Source organism: Spodoptera frugiperda, chromosome 29 (assembly GCF_023101765.2).
Source record: "Spodoptera frugiperda isolate SF20-4 chromosome 29, AGI-APGP_CSIRO_Sfru_2.0, whole genome shotgun sequence".
NCBI classification, from domain to species: Eukaryota; Metazoa; Arthropoda; class Insecta; order Lepidoptera; family Noctuidae; genus Spodoptera; species Spodoptera frugiperda.
Window position 1 is genome coordinate 11,659,813 of NC_064240.1, and position 13,466 is coordinate 11,673,278.

The following is a 13,466-nucleotide window of genomic DNA, read 5'->3' on the forward strand; positions in this document are numbered from 1 at the left end:
CCTGATGAACGTGATTGCTTACCATCAGGTGATCCGTCTGCCCGGGTACCGACTTATACTATAAAAAAGATCTTGGATCAAATAAAACAGGAGCACAAGGTAGGTCAATAAGTAATATCTATGCAGAAATTAAACCTCTATTCATCATTTTCTGCTTTTGTGTGACTTGTCAAAATTGGACATCTGACACCATAGATAAGTATAAGTACTGACGTAGCCGCCACAATAACAATATATAAAGTATTTTGAGTAAAATGTGTAAAATTAATTGTTTATCTTGATAAAATGTTCGGCGTAGTGGTCGTGTTGTCCTGTGTACTCGCGCTCGCTGCCACCGGCTCCATCGACTACTGCGGCGCCGCAATGTGCGGAGGCAAGAATACACATACTTACTGCCAGTATCCAGTAAGTAATAGCCTATTATAAAAGGTGATATAATATCACGTATATACTATTCCTTTAGTGAGGATGGTGGTTGTATGTAAAAGTAAGTATCTAAAAGTTTAGTACTATACTGGACTGGACTATAGACCTCCTTTACGTGAGGGTTTACCATAATTTCCACGCTTGGGAGGCGAGTTGGGGACTGTAGTTTAAAAATATTAGAGAACACGGTGGCTTGGTCTCGATCGTATTTGTAGATAGTTCTAATGACTGTACAATGTGTAGTTGGCGCAACTCTCAAAATATATGATAGCTAATGTTGCCTAGGCCTTTGCCCTGCAGTGAGACGACCATGGCTGAAAATAAATAAATAATAGTAATGTTTGGTGTTTTTTACTCAGGCATTTTATGGATTTTAGATATTGTATAACGAATAATTCCATGAATTACACAGGAAGGCCCTGGTCCTAAGTGCATTGAATATGAAAATGCCAAACTTAGAAACAGAGAGAAGGTGAGAATACTGAAACGGTTGAACAGCGCCAGGAATAAAGCTGCAGCCGGCGCGCTGAACTTTCCCCCAGCAGCGAATATGATGAAACTGGTACGATAATATAAGTAAAATAGATTTTTAGAAATAAAATAAATTCTGCTGTTGATTTAGTAACCATCTTGGCTACGACTTTCATCACATCACGTATTTAGGTTCAGACCATGGTGTCCAACTTAGTAACAATTTTCTTATAGACATGTTTTACACAGAAACAAATTATTAAAAACAATAAGTAAAGTAAATACAACGTGATCACCGCTGCGCCACCTCTTGACAATGCAGTGATTGATGTAACTGCAATCGACGACTAGCGATCATGCTAACGATGCTGTTGGCGCTGACAACTCTACGCACAGGGAAACACATCTTTTACGCATTAGTTAAAAAGTCGACGCGATGTTCAGCAAACATCCCTGATGCACTAAGAATCGTACGTATATATTTGACCACGCAAATAGTTGTTAAGATATAAAGTAGGAAGCTCAAACTTTTCACACACACATCTCACTTACTGTAATTAATACGTGACTTTTTTATAATGTAGTACATATTATACCTACGCTAGTGGTTTATTGGTTAACAGCATTGGGTTGAGGAGTTGGCTCGTGAAGCCCAGCGCTGGGCAGACCAGTGTGTTCCACCGCGCCGCGTCGAACTACACGACACTTGTCGTGATCTATGTAAGTTTTTGAACATTATATCATAGGTATGTATATAATTGATTAACGTTATAATATTTTAATTAGATTAAGACTATAATTATACGTGATAATACTTTGGACCATTTTTACGAAAATTGGGCGGACGTAGGAGCAGTGAAAATTTCTCACTTATAGTTTATGTGTAGGATAAGTGCAGAACATTAATACTTTTTTCGTAAAATAATGCAGTTTTAGAGAACATTAAATCAATAAATAAAACATTGCACACACTACCATGTTCATAGTTTGATCGTATTTGACAAAAAAAATCGACAGACATATTTGACAAAACGTCAAAAATCGACAGACATTGCGTTCCATGAAATTGTCGATTTTGACGGGTTGACGTGAATTCTACGTTGTAGCATGAATAGAATTTTCCTGTTCATGATCATTAAAATAAATTTAATTATCAAAACTTATAGCTATTTTCCCGAAGATTTCCTTGAACGTATGTTAAGTGGTATTGTAAATTAAATCGGTATATGGTCGAATTTCGACCACTAGGCGAGTAAGACATAATTATAGGTAATATTTTCATTATTTATACATTAATACTCATGTTTCGTACTCTATAGTCAGTTTTGTGAAGAGTAATACGGAATAAGTTTATTGCCTGATAAAATGTATTATTCCACAAACAAACTACAAATAGCTGAAGATTGTGTTCCATTACACTTGATCAGTCCAGCGCATAGGTGACTTGCCTTGTGACCTAGTACTTCGTTTTTACCACATCGGTAGTATATATATACATCAAAACATTATACATTATCAAAACCGAGATTTTCTCCCGCCAGATTCATTGACAGTTGGCCAGTGTGTGGCGTCGGTAATAGGCAGGACGCCTGAGCGAGTCGACTATATGGTCGATATTTGGAACAAACAAACCAAGTATTATAATCACAGTATCACCAAATACGAGCCGTGAGTTTTATTGTTTAAATTCATATACTACATAATATTATTTAATGGAGAGCGGGCGGTAACGCTCATTGTTAAACCTGATCCTTCAAACTGCGATCTCCAACCTGTTTGCAAAGTGAGGAGGATTATGAAGACCTCTTTGATAGGAGGCTTATAGTCCAGTAGTGGATTTCAACGCCTGCCGCAGTTCCAGGTTACCTGGCTAACTCACATAGCAACACATTTTTTAAACACTAGGTCTCTTACGATCATCCGGCAAATAGATTCTAATTTTAAGATGGACAATAACACATGAACCTGCTTTAAGAAGAAGTATCACTAAACCAAAAAATCTAGCAACTCTTTCGCATTATCGCTTTTAATGTCCACACTATTTGTTGCCGCGGATTACTATCACAACTCATCGCGATCGCTCTGAATAACGTAATAGTACGAACAACACCGTCACTGTACTATTTGCACAGTAATGCAAATAGCACAGTGCACAGTAATGCAAATAGCACAGTGACGGTGGTGTGAACAGTAATGACACATTTTCGTTTGTTTGTAGTCCAATGAACGATAGCAAATACTACTACGGTGATTTTGCGCAGCTTTATTGGGCGAAGAGTTATATGGTGGGTTGTGCTCGAAGTAGATTTAAAGTAAGTGCAATATGTTTGCTACCGTGTCATAAATACTATTATGAATATAAACGTGGAGTGCACAAATATTTGTTTGTTTTTTATTGAATAGAGCGGCATATGGTGAGATGAATCGCCTGATGGTAAGCAACCGGTGCTGCATTGCCAGCGAATTATTGTATCTAATTAAAATATGATTTAAACCGTGAATAAACCATGCTTTGTCATTGTGGAACTTCGAAGTAAAGTTTCTTGCCATGTATATTTCTATTTTTTATCAGACGCCTTTGAAAGGTACTCTCAAGACTGTGGAGCGACTAGTGTGCAACGTGGCCCCGGCCGGGCCGAAGCGGCACCGCCGACTATGGCACCCTTATGCACCAGCTGAACTCTGTCCGTATCGAGCAGCAAGAGCTAATTCTTGGGGCAACCTTTGCGATTACCGTCAGTATCATGCTTGTGTAATTACAGAACTACTTTTTTTTTTGAGGGTGGAAAATCATCTAATGACTTCTCCCGCCTTGGGCGAGGTGAGAGGGAGTGTCAGACTCTTACTGACTAAAAACCACCCCGTTCCTTCTTCTGCTTTTCGAGCCGGAGCCCCGGTAAACCCGCTAGGTAGTCCGCAGCTCCGGAATTACAGAACTACTAGAGTAATACTTTCTACTGCATACTTGAAGGAAAAGTACCTTCAAGAATGCAGCCATACTTATTTTGGCGCAAGAATATCTTGGAGTATTTACTTAGAAATTAGATGTGAATATAAAGTTATACGATAAGGATTGGCCGCGGAAAGCTCTGCACAGAAAGGAGTGGAAGAAGGGGAGGCCTTTGCTCTGCAGTCGGACGAGCAAGCTCTGATAAAAAAATAAAGGTATTATTTGGAATGATTTTTTTTATGAGGGTAGGGAGGCCTTATTGCCTCTGGTAAGCAGTCATGGACGAAAGCACAGACTAAAAATTGATAATTTAAAAATATGAAAATAAAGGTATTGGGCCTCCGGTTCACTCACACAACGATTTTTTGAAATATGTAATAATAATATAATAATTGTTTTTTGTTATTAGCTAATACGGCTACTGATCTGCAACAGGCGTTGGCATATAATGAACGTGTATTATCAAAATACAAAGGGAAGAAAAAGAACAATAAAAAGGTATTAATTACTTCTTGACATAGCGAATATGCGTGGTGACTAATGTTTTTATCTTCTTCATGTAAGAAGAGGCCGTTGCTTAGCAGTGGGCACTTATAGACTACAGTGAAGACGACGATGAAGAACATCCAGTTTTTTTTATAATGTGTTACAAAAAATTATGCTTTATTTTGGGCAGCTTGGCTCTTCAGTAAACGTTTTTTGTGTGATGGCAATGGTATCACAAAATTGTCATCAAGAGGTCATTCCATTCGGAATCGAAAAGAAATACTTTTTGACATTAAATAGTAATACGGGTACACACCTTAGGATTTAACTGTACAGTTAAAACTGTACAGTGTGTAGGCTGTATGGACCTACGATTAAACTGTACAGTCCAACTGTACAGTTAAAACTGCACAGTCCAACTGTACAGTTAAAATACTGTACAGTTAAAACTGCACAGTTAAATCGTTAAGTGTGGAGCGTCTAAAAACCTCGACGTTTTGCTACTTTTTATTTCTACTTTTCCGTAACTGCTGATAAAGTAGAAGTAAAGCAACTTGTTAGATTTAGCTAGAACTAAATATGTATCTAATGTACCAGGTTCTATTCCGCATACCTGGATCAAAATCAAGAGCAAAAAGAGCCAAAGAAAATGATGATGAGCAATTGTCAGATGACGGTGGCGATAAACCGGAGAATAATAATATAGCTGGTCAAGTCCGGCCCAGTATTGTGATGGTTTTAGCTTTGTTTATAATTGTTTAGGAATAATTTACATTTTATCGATGTATTTTTTGCTATAGGTATACAGTTTTATTGTTTAGTTATTTTTATTTATTGTTATTTTTATTTATTATTGTTATTAAACGTAGATGAATAAATAATGCGTCTCGCTGCGTCCGACTAGATGCCACGGTCGTGCGACGCCGTTGTACTTATTAAATTGGGCAATAAATACTACGCCAAATTCGGTATACTTACCCGTGTATGGTAAGCGTCAACAGGCCCGCATCGTACGCATCACACGCAACGGATTTTAGTTTGTCTTGTATAGAAACTCATACAACTGCATCCACTAATCCGCATCGTAAGGACCGCACAATCAGCAATGCCTACATGCGATGCGTACTGATGACGTCATACGGAATGTGTACGACGTGTGCAATGCGTACGATGCGGGCCTGTGAACGCTTAACTTTAGCAACGTATTAGTCATACTGACAGTTGTGTCATGACAATAATGAATTGCCGCCGGCTCTTTTGTTGGCTGATGGTGGATTAATTTTATAAAAAGAAAAATCCAATGACTTCTCCCGTCTTGGGGCGAGTGTCAGACTATTACTAACTAAAAACCACCCAGTTCCCTCTCGTAATCTTCGATAGTGGATTGTTTCGCAGCATTATCGACAAAGCGACATCTAATCATTCATTTAAGTTAATAAAGTTTTTTATGTTGTTTTCGTCCTTCGTTTTATTTACCAGTTTGAAATGTCCGTAATTAAATTATTGGGGTAATAATACTCAAGAATCCTGGATCACTAAGGTCTCTACATATTTTCTAAAGGAAGGTTTCTTATAAAATAGGTTAATCTATGTACAACTAGTTTGTGCCAGCGGCTTCACCCGCGTTCCCTTGGGATAAGAAGTATCCTATCTATCATCCAAGTCAGCACATAAAGACAAATTCCTTCTAGTTTTCAATGTGTACTTATATCCTACCAGTAATGACCCATGAAGTCGAGTTTATTTTGACATTGATCAGTCGACCACTTTGAGGTAAGCGTCCACAAGCCCGCATCGTACGCATCGCACTCAACGGATTTTAGTTTGCCTCGTATAGAAACTCATACAACAGCGTCCACTGATCCGCATCGTACGGACCGCACGATCAGCAATGCCTACATGCTATACGTACTGATGACGTCATGCGGAATGCCGATGCCAGACATCCGACATTGGCATTCCAAATACTGATACTCGCGTCGGCAATCCGAACGCTACCTATACGGTGGATGCAGTCTAAAAAATTAATCTGTTTGATGCGATCCGTGCGATGCTTGCGATGTGTACGATGCGGGCCTGTGGACGCTTGCCTTAAAGGTCATACAGCGAGTGTTGGAGAGAGCTCAGCTATAGTATCAGTTAATAAGTTCATAAGTGTATATGTACAAGATGCCCCTGGAAACCTAGATCAAACTAAACTGAAGCTAAAAGAAGGTATAAGCCAAGGTATAAGCAAAACTATGCAGATATTAAACCTCTATTCATCATCTTCTGCCTCTGTGTGACTTGTCAAAATTGGACATCTGACACCATAGATAAGTATAAGTACTGACGTAGCCGCCACAATAACAATATATAAAGTATTTTGAGTAAAATGTGTAAAATTAATTGTTTATCTTGATAAAATGTTCGGCGTAGTGGTCGTGTTGTCCTGTGTACTCGCGCTCGCGTCCACCGGCTCCGTCAACTACTGCGGCGCCAAGATGTGTGGAGGCAAAGATACACATACTTTCTGCCAGTATCCAGTAAGTAATAGATTTTTCTTTGAAAACACATACTTAGCAGATTTTTGGCAAAGGGACACACATTTTGGAATTATAATAAACTAGTTTCTGCCAGCGGATTCGCCCGCGTTCCCATAGGATAAAAAGTATCCTATCACCCAAGTCAGCTCATACTCTGTCTGTATACCAAATTTCATCAAAATTCGTTCATATTTTCAGCATGATTGATGGACAAAACTTTGACATTTAATATTATGATCGTTACACACTTCTTTAGCTTCTACCACTTTCATGCATCTGGTCATACAAGCACGGTGGTTACAGATATTTTGCAAATTATTAAAGTAAATGCAAGCGTACGATAGGCTTTAGAAGCTTCTCAATTCAGTTCTGATAAAAAGTATTCCTATTGAACAATACCTTTCTGATTTCAAACATGTAGCATATAAATTTGAGGTTTTTCATACATGCCAAAAAATTTGTGTTAGCGGACCTGCCAAAGTACACTTTCCTTAAATTACGTTTTAAAGTGAAAGGTTAACCTTTCCACATTTCTTGTACAATATATTATAATAGATTATTCTATGATACACAGGAAGGTCCCAGTCCTAAGTGCGTGGGGTATGTAGAAGCCAAACTTAACGTACAAGAGAAAGCGAGACTGTTAGACCGGCTCAACAATCGAAGGAATGTGGTGGCTATGGGGGGGATGCGAGGCTTCCCCTCTGCTGGAAACATGCTCAAGCTGGTACGATAATCTTATTTTAATTTAAATCAAATAAATACGTAGGTAATATACGTGCCTACACATTAAACTCTGCCGAATTTATAGTATTGTTTCCTCAGTATATGTTTCTCTGGTGTTTTTAAAGCCTCGTCCCCACTAGGAACATTTGTCGAGCGACATGTCTCCCCAGAGACATCGGGCGATGTCGGGCGACGTCGAACGACATCGCCGCGACATTGGTGACTGTAGTGCGGACAAAGAACAGTTTCCTAGTGGGGACTGAACTTTTCGTAACTTCATCGTTGATCATCGTTTGGAAGACATCCACTGCTAAATAATAAAGGTTGTAATAGGTCACACGTACATTTAGTTTGCAATCTTGTTGTTTGCTAGCGTTGGGTTGAGGAGTTGGCTCGTGAAGCCCAGCGCTGGGCAGACCAGTGTCGTCCGCCGCAGCAAGTCGAAGAACACGACACTTGTCGTAATCTATGTAAGTTTTAGTTATCATTCTAGAAAAAGGTTTTCTATGAGGCACCTGCAACACAATTCTGTAGTAACACCCATTTTTCGGTCTTTTTCGCCAAAAGTAAAAGTACTTTTACGCCATACACAATTTCTATCTCCGTCTTAAATAATCTTTTACAATCTGGCTGATGAACTGGAGACCAGCGAGGAATGCAACCCTTTACCATTTCATCCACTGTTCTGTGCCTACGTAGCTACGAGTAGACTATAGGTTTTAAATCTTTTTTCATGAATCTCTTCCAAATGAATAAGTATTTATGTCACATAGGATGAAAGGTCGAACTTATTGGTATTGTATATTATGGCAGGTCGTAATTGCAACTGAGCTATTTCCAAACTATAAATTGAGGTCGTATGAGCCATTTCCATCTTGTCATCATCTCAAAATATTACTAAGTCGGTTGTTCCAGAAGTTTTAACACACCTATCCATTCAAATGACTCAAATAACCTCTTTATCTCTCATATCTTGGAATAAAATTAGACTTTTTTCATCAGATTCGCTGACAGTCGGTCAATGTGTGGCGTCGGTGGTGGGCGAATCGCCAGGGCTTCGAGTGGAGTCTATGGTCGACATTTGGTACATACAGAGCAAGCTGTACAAAGGCAATATGACCTTCTACGTGCCGTGAGTTACATTGCTATATTAGCCTTAACTTTTAATAATTGTATTGATCACGGCAAGTTTCCTGATCTCATAAAAAACTAAGATTTCATTAAATTAGAATTGCTTCTGCTGTTTTTTTAACCGACTTCCCAAAAAGGAGGAGGCCAAGAAATTATGGCTAAGCTTGGATATTATGACCAAGCTTGGAGACTATGGCCATGCTTGGAGCATTCCAATAAACTACCGATGGTAAATTTGCTTACGAGCCGTAGAATTTTGACACATTTTGTATGGAGCTTATGTCAAAATTCTACGGCTCGTAAGCAAATTTAACGATCCGTAGTTTATTGGAATGCGAACCGTTGGCCATGCTTGGAGACCATGGCCAAGCTTGGAGCACATGGCCAAGCTTGACGCACATGGACAAGCTTGGCGGACATGGCCAAGGTTGGGGACTTGGCCAAGCTTGGCGAACCTGGCCAAGCTTGGCGGACTTGGCCAACCTTGGCAGTCTTGGCCAAGCTTGGCGAACCTGGCCAAGCTTGGCGGACTTGGCCAAGCTTGGCGGACTTGGCCAAGCTTGGCGGACTTGGCCAAGCTTGGCGGACTTGGCCAAGCTTGGCGAACTTGGCCAAGCTTGGCGAAACCGGCCAAGCTTGGCGAACCTGGCCAAGCTTGGCGAAACCAGCCAAGCTTGGCGGGCTTGGGCGGACCTGGCCGAGCTTGGCGGACTTGGCCAAGCTTGGCGGACAAACAACCTCATAACAAAATATAACTTACCGATACTTACATTGTATAATAATATGTATCTGCTTAGATTTTAATACAATCTTGTTTAATTGTGGCACCCACTTCTAAACTATCAGTGGGTAGACATAGGCAGTACAATGATAGTTATTTTTGGATTTCAGTTTAATTCTCTCTTTCGTTCTAACGGGTGTCCCAACAAGAACGCAAGATTTAAATTGGCGGCATTCGAAGTGTCATTGTTTGACATTTGAACAAGTGTTATTTTTTGTTAGTATAAGGTACGAGGTTAGTAAAATGGAGCGCTACACGATTGAAAATGAGGCAGGTCAAGCGCAAACAGTCAATCATGGTGTTCATAAGTAATGTAATATTGTTTTGTCTGTTTCAACAAGAAGGCGCCACATGTCATACAACCAGAGAAACAATTGAATTGCTGCATCAGTCATGTCCCAGTGGTGTTATTTCACGTTTTGGAGACCAGAATTGGCCGCCTAGATCATGTGATTTATCAACATTAGACTTTTTCTTTGGGTTTCTTAAAGTCGATGGTTTATGCGAAGATGCCGATGACGACTCAAGCCTTGTGGTCGCTGTATTAATGAAATACCGCAGCATTTATGCAAAACGGTAATTTAACATTTCATTAAAAGATCGCGTATGTGCCAGCAAAGCCGCGGCGGCCATCTGCCCGATGTATTGTTCCATAGATAACCTCATTCTCTCTACTTTACGATATTATAAAGTTTTCGCGATTTTTTTAAAAATATCTGCGTTTTATTTAAAATTCAAATCTTGCGTTCTTGTTGGGACACCCTTTACTATGAAGAACACTGACTCCGTCTCTGCTAATTGTCATGATAAGTAATGTTATATTGTGTTGTCTGTTTGTTTATAGTCCAGGTAACGACAGCAGATACTACGGCGATTTTGCACAGATTATTTGGGCAAAAAGTTATATGGTGGGCTGTGGTCGCAGTCGATTTATGGTAAGTGCATTGTAGGTGATTTATAACAACAAATTCATTTGGTAACTTGGAACTTTATCAGTGTACTGTTGCTGCTAAGAATTATGTTTAATCTGGAAGATTTTCATAATATATTGCTTAATCAGAGAATCTAATACAATCCAGTGTTCTTCTATAATGGCATACATACCCACAATTGCTTCTTAGAAGGTTTATTACTGTAAAACGATTTTATACTCTTAGAAGTTTCTTGTCATATTTTATTTTATTTTATCAGACGCATTGGCAAGGTCGCCTTCGAAGTGTGGAGCGTCTAGTCTGCAACATAGCACCGTTCGGGCCCCAGCCGACGCGCCAATTATGGATCCCTGCTACACCAACTGCGGCCTGCCCATATCGTGCAGTGCGATCTTCTGTTTGGGGTGGCCTGTGTGATTACCGTTAGTATCATCCTTTAAAACATCTTGGGTATAACAATAACGATTGCATTGTATGTAAAACATAAGAGTTAACATTTCAAACAAGAAGATGAACCAGCGATGTTCGTCGTTATTCCTGCATCTTTAATAAAAGTTGCAATTTCAGAAAGAAATCAAAACGAGACTATATCGCTCGACCCTTCTACGACGCTAGAAGAACACATACTCTTAAATACTATATTAGAAATAGAAGAAAATGAGACGTTGAACTATTTAGGGAGCATAGATGAGATGTATATAACCAAACTGGCGATAGCAACACTGGCTAATTCGTTAACGACAAAAACACATTCCAATTCGAAGCAGAGGAGAGAAGTCGTTGATTTCGTAGAGGTTATTGAGTTCCACTTCAATGATAGTACCATCGCATTTATACCTCAAGTATTAATGACACAAGACTTCATATTTATGAAAGATACTCAAACAACAAACACAACGATACCACTGCAAACAGAAATAACATTAAAACTTACAACAAGTACTTACAATAAGGAAGATTTGACTAATGTCGATGGAAAAACAGAAAGTAAGTTCACGAATAATTTTACGAGAGCATCTAGCATAATATACACATTATTTATTTGAGATCATATATTTGCAGATATCAAAGCCATTAAGAAAATGCCTAAGAAAGAAAAGAATAATAATGCTGAGTATATTCGAACAACGAAGTTTAGTACAACTTCGAAAAAAGTACTACTGACTCCAGAAGTTTCAAAGTCTACTAATACGTACGAGGTTACAAATTCCACTAGTATTTCTAAAGATTCAAGCACTACTGATGATTACGATTATCATACTTATACTGGTGTGTACGAAGTATGAATTAGATATGAATCTTAAAATTTATGGAAATTTCATTTTAAAATTGATCGTATTGCAGCGGTGCCTGGTAAAATTTTGGACGATGTCACAAAGATACAACCAAGAAATTTGCCTACAACCTTAAAGAATCCCGAAGAAGAAGAAAAAGATGATTACGATGACTCTGATGAACCGAGTGGTAGTGGTAGCGAGAGCGGTGATGATGATGATGATGATGATGATGATAATGATGATGATGAACAAAGTGGTGACAGTAAAGGCAGCGGTGATGGAGAAGGCAGTGGTAGTGGTGATAGTAAAGGTAGCGGTGACGGAGAAGGCAGTGGTAGTGGAGACGGTGAAGGTGACGGCAGCGGTGATGGTGAAGGTTCCGGCCGCGGTGACGATGAAGGTGCCAACCGCGGTAACGGTTACGGTGCCAACCGCGGTGACGGAGAAGGCAGTGGTAGTGGAGACGGAGAAGGCAGTGGTAGTGGAGACGGTGACGGTGCCAACCGCGGTGAAGGTGCCAAACACGGTGACGGTGCCAAACACGGTGACGGTGACGGTGCCAACCGCGGTGACAGTGACGGCCGCGTTGAAGGTGCCGGCCGCGATGACGATGAAGGTGCCAGCCGCGGTGAAAGCAGCGGTGAAGGTGCCGGCCGCGGTGAAGGCAGCGGTGACAGTGACGGCGACGACGGCAGAAAATACTTTAAATTTGGCGCATTGCCTAATAACTCGGATTTATTTAATTATGGTCCAGACCGTAAGTTTAAGGAAGAACACTGATACAGTCAGTTCAGTTATAATTTTTTAGATGATCTTTTGGTGTTATTGTAATAAACAAACAATTTGATGTAAATATCTGTTTTTACACTACATCTGTGACGTGATAATTATTTCTTGTTCACAGCTGAAACGGTCCTTCAGCTGCAAGAGGCTTTGAATCGTATTGAACATGATTTAGAACCAAAGAAAGAGAATTCGAAACGAAAAAAGGTATAAAACTAATTGTTCTGAAATATAGAAAGGTGTTAGATTAGATCTAAGACAAAAATAATTTGTTAGAAAGAAAGAAAAACGGTTGATTTCTACTGTAAAACAAGCGAATCACAAATTAGTATGTAGCAAAGAAACAATAAGTAATAGGTAATCATCATTCATTGTTGACCAGTCTTACTCTTTTACACCAGGTACGAAGAGAACTGAAACACAAAAGTAGTAGGGAGGAGAAAAGACCACGCAAACATCGGAAGAGATCATGGGAAGACGAGGAGATTCCCCAAAAAGTAGGAGATGGTATTAGTCCACTTGTGAAAATGATGAGTTTAATGCCAAAGGAGGACAGTGCAGGTCGTGTCGCCCCGTCTCTTCTGATAGTTTTAGTTTTGTGCTTAAATAATTATATTGTTTAGATAATTATTGTATTTGTATTTTTTATACTAATTTTTATTTATTTTTTTATTATATGAATGTCTTGTTCGGCGAGTAGTCAAATGCGACTGCCGGACAAGGGGTGTTTGGTACGATACCTGAATGTGGTATACCGTTACTGGGGATTTCTCAGTTTTTGGAAAGTTTCTCAATAACAGTATGGAGTTCGAAATTGTACCTACCTGGTATGGACATAGGGTTCCTTATTATGGGAGTTATAACATGACTGGTGAAAAATGTGGGTTATATTGGGCTCTGGTCATATTATTATCTCAGTGTACCCGTTCGGAGATATGTTATTTTCTATTATATTTATTTTTTTAGTACTTTTTATTA

General features: G+C 39.4%; 2 protein-coding genes across 2 annotated transcripts; both read left to right on the plus strand.

Moving 5' to 3' along the window:
• The first annotated feature begins 189 nt into the window (after positions 1–189).
• LOC118268261 (venom allergen 3-like) lies at positions 190–5,628 on the plus strand. The gene is made up of 8 exons (XM_050706714.1): positions 190–405; positions 839–988; positions 1,521–1,617; positions 2,439–2,565; positions 3,116–3,209; positions 3,470–3,632; positions 4,257–4,345; positions 4,931–5,628. The coding sequence occupies exons 1-8, from the start codon at positions 286–288 to the stop codon at positions 5,093–5,095; spliced, it is 1,005 nt and encodes a 334-aa protein (XP_050562671.1). The 5' UTR covers positions 190–285; the 3' UTR covers positions 5,096–5,628.
• Positions 5,629–6,626: 998 nt separating this feature from the next.
• Positions 6,627–13,419, plus strand: LOC118268257 (uncharacterized). Its single transcript, XM_035582670.2, has 11 exons — positions 6,627–6,858; positions 7,433–7,585; positions 7,958–8,054; positions 8,587–8,716; positions 10,341–10,431; positions 10,688–10,850; positions 10,996–11,415; positions 11,491–11,697; positions 11,773–12,462; positions 12,610–12,695; positions 12,890–13,419. The coding sequence occupies exons 1-11, from the start codon at positions 6,739–6,741 to the stop codon at positions 13,109–13,111; spliced, it is 2,379 nt and encodes a 792-aa protein (XP_035438563.2). The 5' UTR covers positions 6,627–6,738; the 3' UTR covers positions 13,112–13,419.
• Positions 13,420–13,466: the final 47 nt, after the last annotated feature.